The sequence below is a fragment of the Podarcis raffonei genome, chromosome 1, assembly GCF_027172205.1.
Source record: "Podarcis raffonei isolate rPodRaf1 chromosome 1, rPodRaf1.pri, whole genome shotgun sequence".
Classification (NCBI taxonomy): Eukaryota; Metazoa; Chordata; class Lepidosauria; order Squamata; family Lacertidae; genus Podarcis; species Podarcis raffonei.
Genome location: NC_070602.1, coordinates 49,975,194 through 49,984,905, shown reverse-complemented (window position 1 = coordinate 49,984,905; position 9,712 = coordinate 49,975,194). Strand labels below are relative to the sequence as shown.

The following is a 9,712-nucleotide window of genomic DNA, read 5'->3' as shown; positions in this document are numbered from 1 at the left end:
CAGTTCTTAGCAGTCAATTATAGGCCGAAATGCTGTGCCATTCATTCTGTGCAAACCGTCCTTGGGTGGTTCTGAACACCACTAGCACCTCCTCTCACAACTATCCTGATGTAGCACAGGAGCCCCACATGTATAGTTGATGTACATCTGTTACCACAAACATAATGCCTATTTGAGTGCTTTCCATCTAATCAGTGTGACTATACTGAAGGATACTATGGTTTGTCCTGTAACAGTCATATCAGATCCTAGTTGCACTTCTTAACAGCAGTTTTCAATACCTCGCTTCCATATGAAGTCAGTACTGCAAACCATCAACAGATTCAGCAGTTGGGATAGGAGCTTATGTAATATAGTTGCTAGACAGGTAGTTGGGGTGCAATTGAGATGGCTAGTTTGACTCTTGCCTAGAAATAAGCTGCTGGAGAGTTGCCATTCCACAGCTGGCTTCTAACTATCCTTTAATGTTCGTTTTTAGAGCAACTGCCACATATTCAGCTGGCAGACAATAGGCTTGTTGGAATCGCTGCACAGAAGAGGAAAGGAGTTTGGGTGCTTTGCATTTTACGGGGCGTTTTCCACCTTCTATTCCATTATAACACACAGGATTCAGAAAATTTTATATACCTTTATTAGAAAAAAAATCATCACCATAATTCTAGATGTTTAAAAGGAAGCATTGGTTACAATAAGAGTGTCCTCAGAAAGTTCCAGATTGTTTTCATGGTTTTTGATGCAAGTTGGAGGCCAATGATTTGGTGACCTCTGGAGAAAATGCTTGCAGGGTGCACACCTTAAGGGGGAAGGGAGGAAGCAATCATGAAATGACTTTCTCAACATAATTAGCAGGATATAGTCCAACCTGACCGGTCTGAAGCCGGCCTTTGCACCAGCCCTGTTCATCCTCTTCACTGATCTTCATGAGCTCTTCACCTAGAGGAAGAAAAATCTCAGAATGAATAACAAGGCAAGTTTCATTGGTTTAGATATTTACTAAAATGAAATGAGACTTGCTTTCTTTTCCCTTCTGGTTTCCAGAGATGCTGGCAATGCGCACATATGGAAGTGAAGCTAAGGTTGAGATACCATGCACACTTATTTAATAACAATTCCACTGAAATCTGTGTGTCTCATTTCCAAACGAGTTTAGGGTCAGTGTTAGCCTTCATTCTCCATACAACTATATTATAGTGGCCTACTGGAACAAAGCCATTATTGTACAGAGAAGCCCCTTAAAAGCTCTTGGGCATTAGCAGCCAGAAGATGCTTCCTAGACAGTGATACCCTCTCCAGCTGCCCATGTCATCTCAATTGACTCATGCTGAATGGTCAACTACCATGCAAAATTCACACATTAGTGAAGTTAAAGACCACCTGAAAGGGGTGTAACCATCCAGAGAATGCCTTTTTAAAAAACGCATCGGCACTTGCTCCAACTTTCTATTTAAGGAGAACAATTTAAAATATCATTTCCAGAAACAAAAGGAAAATAGTGCATCAGTTCAACTGACTCAGTGAAATAACAAATTGTCTGCATTAACTATACAATTGCATGTTATTGAAGTATTTAGATGGGGAAGATGCACCAATAGGTTTTAAAAAGAGGAGTGACCCAGTTCCCATAAGCCCTTGGGGATACACTACTACCCTGGCAAAGCAAAAAGAAAAACTGATGAATTGTTCTTTGACAGAGATCAATAAATTCAGCTCAAATGCAGTAAGCTAGACAAACCACAGCAAACCAAGTATAGAAAGCTCAGTGTCCCTATCTTCATAGACATACTTTTTTAACTTTTTATGCTTTTACTGCTGTAAACTGCTTTGATATAGTGGTATACAACTATATTATAAATAAATAAGACAACATGACAGACAGAAGCAAACCAGGGTGGTGCCTGGAAGGAATTTTCACAAATGATAAACCAAAAAGCAGTTTGGATCTACTTCTTGTACTTATTTCATGCTACAGATATTCTTGTATTACTCCTGTTTTAATTAGTTACTACAGGCAGATCAAGCAAAGTAAGTTGGTACTAGAATATTTAATAATGATAACTCAGCAATGCATGTTTCATGCAAACCCAAGTGCTGGGTTTTGAAAGATTTTAGTACCTGTAAAAAAGAAAAACAATCACATTTCTATAAATACAATTTTAAAGCATGAATGAAATCCCCAAGATCCAGATGGCCCCTATTCCTATGTGCTTCCCAGTAGATCAGGCTGGTGGATATAAAAACTATTTTAGTGTGGAATCGGATGATCACTAACCATAAGGCATCTATTTAAGTTTATTGTGTTGTGGCTCTGGCCATGTGGCAAGCCACTAGCCCCAGAGCAAGGCTAGCATTACCATGCACACAACCCTCCAGAGAAACAGGTGTGTGATAACGTTCATTTTATGTCACTGGTGACAACAGATGACTGCCTCGCCATCTGGGCTGGCATATAGTGCTGAAAGTTTATGTTAAATCACTGCTCAGTTCCAGAATTTGCCAGCTTCTCGTGAAAGACTCCTGCTCCCAAGTTCCCCTTTATGTGTTATTTCTCAATACGCAGCTCTGCTTTCACCGCCACTGAGCAGGGGAACACAGTCCTGGTATATTGAAGCATTTTTGGCCATTTGGCATGGAAAATAAATGGAGCACAAATGGCCAGGCCCAGCTACATACAGGAAGTCTCGGGAATAGCAGCATCTCTATTGCCAAGCATTGGAGATCCCTGGATGCTAACTCAGCAGTGGAATATTCAAGCACAGAACTTGGCGCTAATGGAAAAATTGACTCACGAATTACATGCCAGAAGAAATGAACAACCAACCAACAAGTTTTATGAGATCTGGTCATGTTTTGTTTCAGATATTGAGACAAAAGAACAAGATTTCTGCCCACCTGGAACACAAAGACTTCTATGGAAAGACAATTTGGGATGAGAGTTGCTCACATCAGATTAGGGGAATCTAGGGAGGGTAGGACTCTTTTCTTCCCTATCTTCTGCCACTATATTCCTGTATCTACAAAACTTAATAAAAGCATTTTTAAAGAAGGAATAGCAACTTGAAGCAATTGCCATCTTCCTTCAGAGTCTCATACCGCAGAGCCCGTATTGGGAGCAAGTCCATGCCTTTTCCTGTCCCTTTGGAAGAACTTTGAAGTAATTTATCTATCCTCCGTCTTTCCCAGTAGTTAAAAAGTGCCCCATTGGTTCTTTCTCTCTCTGCAATTTCTTAGCATGCTGCTGACCCCTTTCATAAATGGTTTGGTTTATTATAGAATTCTCTCAGAAAACTCAAGTGTTTGGCAAAAGGCGTCCTGGGGCCATCCAGGTCCTACTGGAAAATTTCCATCCATACCCCAAAAGCACACTAGCAAGCAAGTTAGAAGATTAGTGCATTTGTACCTGCTTTAAAGCTCAGCTCATCAGCCTCTTGTCCTGCGTAATCATACAGTGCTCGCACCCGCACGCCTGGTACCTTTATGTCGTCCTCATGCCCATTGACTTCTGGGCGCTTCTTGGGAGTGTCCTCATCCGACCACTCTGAGATTTCTTCTTTCCCTCCACTGTGCAAGGGGATAGGGAAAGAGGAAGAATGGGAAAGAAAGGCCATTTAAAACCCAAAGTTCCTTCTTTATTTAAAGCGTCCCATTGCCAAATCATGCATCTTTCTAGGAGAAGAACAAATAAGAGGAAGATGCAAAATATGAAAGGCAAAGAAGTCACCATTAGCTGGGGGGGGGGGAGTGAGGGGAGCGAAAGAACGAGAATGAGCAGAATAGCAGGTCTTCAAAAACACAATCTTTCCAGTAACCTTGACCAGTTCTGGAAATAACTACATTAAAAGCCCTAAGTGACTACAATCAGGGTAGAGAGAAGGTGGTCTATTTGAAGAAAGCTAAAAAGGTGTCTATTTGGGAGAAATTGAAAAATAGTGTGCTAACACTGCCCATCTCCTTAACTAGAAAGTATTAAGAAGCTACAGCAAAGGAGAAGCAAGGAAACAGGTACCCTAAGTAGTCTTAAGTTTCATACTAACTTCATACAGGCCGAGGCCTTCAGGGTATCATAGAAGTGACTGTTTTGCTCCTCCTGGTATGAATACCTGTGGATTGGCAAACAAGCCTTTTTAAATTGAGAAAAGGGCAAGGTTATGCTGCAGAATAGCTACTGCCGGTGATATTCGTGTTAACAAAAGCAGACTCTACATTGCAGTAAAGGTTAAGATAGGAATTTATTATTTCCTGTACTTCTCTTGTCTTTTCCTTCTTTGTAATCTTGTGCCAACAGCCACTGGACCAGCATGCTCAGTATGCCATCTGGTCGGGTTTTGAATGCAAAGCACCCAGCTACGAAAGCCAGAATGTTTGCTATCTACCAACTTCACTGTAGAACTAACATGAACTGTGTTTGAGTAAGAAGGGCCTGGCTAGCTGACATCTCTCTTCATAGTGAACAGATGCAAATCAAGAATCCAGAACTGCCTTTGTTGCAGCTAGAGGAATATTCTTCTTTCCCTGAGATCAGCAACAGCTGGAGAGGAAAATCCTGCCAGCGTCCTCACTCTGAGACTAATGGGTGGAACAAGCAGAGGCAGAGCTATATCAGGGCGGGACAGAGGAGAGGCACAGTGCCAGTCATAGCTTCTGCCCTTCCAGCAGGTCTATCAACAGCCCTGCATTCCATTAGACTAGGACATTTATCTCAAAATTTGCAAGGACCTAGCCTCTGTATGCTCTTGTTAATGGGAATTCATATTCTCAAAGGGAAGCAGAAGGTATTGCTATACCCATTTTTGGTGAGTCAGCCATCCTGCAATAACATTGCCCTCTCTGCTCTAGAACCCGGGTGTTACAGGTTGCAACTTGCCTTTGCTTTGTCGGTGTAGGGGTCTGTTTCACACCATCGCCTGCAGGCACAATGCTAGTCAAAGTCACATCTTCACCGCTTTTCCCACTTTTTTCCTTCTTGCTGATTGGCCTCTGTGTCTCCAAAGACCATTCCTAGAGGGGAGAAAGTTATCAGTCCCTAGTTCCAAAAATATTTCAGAAGATTAATTGAATGCTTCCCCTCCCCCTCCCATCCAACACAGACAATGGACATCCTTTATGTGGAGGGGGGCTTCTTGCTTATTTGCAGAACAAGGTCCCAGGTTTGATCCCAGACAACGCCACTAAAAATGGAACAGGTTACACCCTGGAGTGCAGTGTAGTCAATATTTGGTTAGACTGACAAATACTCTGGGCTGGTAGCTTTGCATGTTCCTATCATGCCAGGTATATTACGCATCTCATTTCTATTCTATAGAAAAATAGTGGCGAGTGCTGATTTCAGCAGGATGATACGAGACACGACTTACTTTACAACCTAAAGGGGGCAAGTTCCCTAGTATTTCCCACCAGAGAGAGATGGCTTACCTCAAACTGAGGCCAGTTCATAGCCATGCCTGGTCCATGGGTTTGACGCCACCACTTCAGGTCCTCTTGGTCATCTGCAGCCATTATTCCCTGATACAAGTCCCGGTAAAGTGCATGGAAGCTGCAGGCATGAAGAAACACACAACAAGCATAAGGGACTCTGTTTGGAAAGCTACATAGGCATGTAGGAAAGGACAAACAAGAAATATGTTCCTATAGTACCAGGAGATGTAGCCTTTCAAGGAGGAAAAAACTTTAAATAGTTCTCATCCCAAAGGATGCTATAAGGGCAGAGAAGCCCTCTTTAACACACACACACACACACACACACACACCTATCATTGGTAGACAGGTTCAGATGGTTGTGCAGATCCAGGAACATCTCTTTAAAGAAGCACAGCCGTTTGCATTCTGCTTCCTGACAGCCCTCAAAGACCTGTTCCATGTCCTCCATATACCGAGGGTTGTAGCGATTGAGCTCATCCAGCATCTTCTCATACTGATCCTTGCACTGCAGGGAACCAAAACAAAACAATTGTGAGCTGTTGACTGCCTATAATGCTCAGAAGTACTGGGACCGAGGTGGGACCCATGTTTCTTGCTGGTTACTCTTTTAGTTTCACCAGTTGAATGAGAGTATAGTAATTGACTTCTACAGCTCTCTTCCATGAGCACCATTCAGTTTAGGGGCTCTACAGGGCCTTGATGCTTTCTGAGTTCTCTGTCTGGTTAGGAGGCAGCAAACATTGCCGCCAAGGGCAATGGCCCATCTGCTTAAAGGACTATCCATTGAAGCACTGGGCTGCCTCTCCACCCACAGAATTTAGCCAGTGACAAAGATCCAAAATCAAGTTTGTTTATTTAATTTTTTAAACTGCCATGCCACTTTTCTGGTTGGTTACCTAACAAAGCAGTTCACAAACAGTAAAATGCTTTTCAAAACACACCAAACAATTATACAACTATAAAATCACATTGTATTCAAACATGAAAATAAAACAAAACCAGCAATTGCTGCCATCACCTTTCAATCTCTAAAGGTCATTCTAAAAAAGCTTTGAAAAGTCTGCTTACAAGAGATCTGTGACAGAGCTTGCCTAACTACTCCCTGGCACCGTTCCATAGGCAGGTGGGCCACCACAGAAAAGACCCTGATTTTTGTTCCTGCTTTTAGGACTCTCCCTCATCTTAAGAGAGTCAATGGCCAAAGTACCACCTTCCAACATTACCTACCTTCTCTGCTTCTTGAGCACACTTCTCGACACGCTCCTGCAGTTTACGCATCTGCTCCTGCGATACAGAGGAATCAGCTTTGGCATGATTCTCGCGTGTCTGAGCCGTCTTTTCCTCCTTACGAGAACTATGGTAATTCTTTTTTGAAGTTTCCACCTAACAGAGATGTCATATGGAATAATGTATCAGCAGTGTTATTTCCCATCACATACAGAGACAAGCAGCTGTATTCAAGAGGAAGTGGCAGGAAAGCAGCAAAGTACAATTTACATCTCAACACTGCCTAACCTATGACCAGCAACATGAGGCTGGACAATAGGCTGACTGAGCTGTTTTGCCATCTGTTAAGTCCCAGACCATAAAGCTGATTAATCAAATAATTCCAAGGGTGCCTATCGAGATGTTTGATAGTCTGTTTATTCCCCCATCTCCTGCTTGCAACTTCTTACTCACATCCTTCAATTTTTTCACCCAGGGCTTCTGGGCCTTGCGGAATCCATCCTCTGCTTCCTTTGTCTCCTTGAAGCCACCAATCATCTGTTTATGGTAGGCTTCCTTCTGCCAGGCCTTAATCTTGTCCGAGTCTTCAGCGGCCAGGCGGTTCCGCACTTCCAGATGGATCTCACTAAGTTTGTCTGCAGCTGTCAGGAATGCATGCCAGGCTTTTTCCAGTGTGCCATATTGAGGGCCTAGATGAACCAACAAAGATGACATGGCAACGTAATTATGCAAGTACAGAAGAAACCAGGTTTGGAAACCAGGCTTTGTTTGTTACCAAAGTCATCTATCTCAAAAGTACATTTACTGCTCAAAAAGAAAGAGCTGCGTGGGAGGAACACATATTGATAGTAGTGTGAGGCGGTGCATTTGCCTCCTACAGAAAGTTTGCTGAGCTCAACCCTAGGTAACTGCAACTAGAGTGTGTGCCAACAAACTTCTGCTCAGTCTCTGTTGCATAAAGTTTTGATTGACTCCCCATCTTTATAATCCAAGAAATGATCATCCAGAGTTGTACTGGCAGTCCTCCAACCTGCACCCAAGTCTCTCATCGCCTACTTGTTACCATCACACATAGCCTTCCCAGTACACTGTGCCAGGTTATTTTTTGCTCCTCCGCTCCTCCTACATGTCTTTCTGTTGACCAGATTCTGTGGGCTGATGAATTCTTCAGACCTGTGTGGCACTTAGCACTCAGTTAATGGGACAGTAGCTGAAAGCCATGAAAGTAGAATTGTCTTCCCCTCAGAATTTATCCTATAGACGAGGGATGGGGAATCGTTTTGGCCCAGAAGGTCAGATGGTTATCCATGCCCCCACTCCGCAAGCCAACTTTTGAGTGGTAGGTGGATCAACCCACCTGTGAGGCAGCTTCCCCACTCACCTGTCAAAGTATCTTGTGAACCACAGCACAAGGGGTGTTGCCAACCCTATGCTTGGCAAAGTACCGAGTTTAAGGCTTGCAATGTTGCCTCCTTCAGGGATCAGCTCCATGGGTCATGCAGCCAATCAAGCAGGTTTGAACTCAAGTGTCCAACAGCTAAAGGGAAGTGACTTCAACCATGCTTTCTGCAGAGATCACCTGCATGATTGAGTTCTCCACAGAGAACTTGGTCACACAGCTGATAGAGTTGTGTCTCTATCTGCCCCACAGCCGTTGTCACATATGGGGGCAGGTGGGTGTGGTTTGGGGAACATGACCTTGAGGATCAAATCTGACCAGTGGGCTGCAGAGACCTCACCCCTGCCACAGACTTTCTGAGGGCATTCCCACAAAACTAAAATCCTTCATCAGCTTTACTTGTTTTAACAAAGCCATTTCTTGTACGATAATTAATTTGATCAGATTCCTCCATAGCAACATTTATTTTCTTTTATTAAAAAAAAATTAACCACACAATAACCCAACAAATGAATAGTTAAATATTTGCTGGGTAGGTAAATACAAAAGGGGGAAATATAGAGCATACCAGCCACATGTCAATTAGACTATGTTATGTCTTTAATCCTAGAAAAATGTTTATACCGACACTTAGAAGAACAAACATGAAAACCGAAAAGTTTTTCCCATAATACACTTCAAACTAAATCAAATCCTTTACTATATCCCTGCTACATCTGGAAAGATTTCTGTCCTCTCTCTCCCCTTAAACATTCCTCTCCAAATTTATTAACCTTTTGTTTTCCCTGCCTAACCCCAAAATATGATGTTATCTTGCTCACGGTTGCCAGGTCAGCACCTCTATTTCATTAACTCTTAGCTGAGGGGGCAAGCCAACTCAGAGTGTTGGGGTTTCCCTCCTCCTCCTCCTCCCTAAAGAGACAGGAGTTCCATCTTGAGTGATGTGCTTTCTGTACCGTACCCTTCTCCACAGCAGTCCTCCATTTGCGGGACCAGTCTGTTAGCTGCTGTGCATAGCTCTTCTCAATTTTGGCTCTCTCCTGGAAGCAGGAGACAAGGTCGTTACACAGCCGGCTGCCATCATCCACCCGCTTCACTGTCCGCTTGTAGTTGCCAGGCTGAAATTAGATTAACACCATCAGTCATTCTTGCACACATCTCAGATATATCTTTAGGCAGAACAGGCAAGCCTTTTGGAGGCTTCTGAGCTCTAGGTTCACTGCCATCCCAGCACCCCACCCAAATTCTCAGCTGGAGCAAGGAAGGTGGGGCGGTAACTGGCTTGTCTGTTATGGACACATTCCAGGGACTATTATTATTATTATTATTCAGCACTAAGGATCGTGGAACCATTTAAAAAAGGGGCATCCAATGACAACTTGTCCTAGGCTTGCTGTCAGTGCTTCTCTGCCACGAGGTACTGAAACCAAGGTCGATGTAGTATTTCTTAGCACATCCTATGTGACTCTAGACAAAGGGGAACCCTTTTATTTCCATCTTGCCCTCTCTTACCTCCCAGAAACTGCCACTGGGTGCCTCCCCACCAGTATCATCTTCTGATGACATCACTCTGGTTTCCTTGCAGCAGAGAATTTTTGCAGATTTTGGAGCAGCTGGGAAGAAAAGCAAAATAACTGTATATGTAGAAGAACATGGCAATTCCAATGAGAC

General features: G+C 43.2%; 1 protein-coding gene across 10 annotated transcripts in view; it reads right to left on the bottom strand.

Annotated features, from left to right (window-relative positions):
- Positions 1-608: 608 nt before the first annotated feature.
- PACSIN3 (protein kinase C and casein kinase substrate in neurons 3) overlaps positions 609-9,712 on the bottom strand; it is a 28,525-nt gene continuing 19,421 nt past the window's right edge. For 4 of the 10 annotated variants that reach the window (XM_053386590.1, XM_053386604.1, XM_053386610.1 and 1 more), the window contains exons 2-11: positions 9,554-9,654; positions 9,003-9,159; positions 7,096-7,331; positions 6,643-6,798; positions 5,745-5,920; positions 5,410-5,530; positions 4,862-4,995; positions 4,032-4,097; positions 3,398-3,558; positions 609-933 (exon numbers count right to left, since the gene is read on the bottom strand). In XM_053386590.1, the coding sequence (XP_053242565.1) occupies positions 818-933; positions 3,398-3,558; positions 4,032-4,097; positions 4,862-4,995; positions 5,410-5,530; positions 5,745-5,920; positions 6,643-6,798; positions 7,096-7,331; positions 9,003-9,159; positions 9,554-9,607 (1,377 nt within the window). In that variant the 5' untranslated portion in view covers positions 9,608-9,654 and the 3' untranslated portion in view covers positions 609-817. Of the gene's footprint in view, positions 934-1,374; positions 1,441-3,397; positions 3,559-4,031; positions 4,098-4,861; positions 4,996-5,409; positions 5,531-5,744; positions 5,921-6,642; positions 6,799-7,095; positions 7,332-9,002; positions 9,160-9,553; positions 9,655-9,712 lie in introns of all 10 variants that reach the window. The other 6 variants (XM_053386635.1, XM_053386626.1, XM_053386654.1 and 3 more) reach the window with 6 other exon arrangements.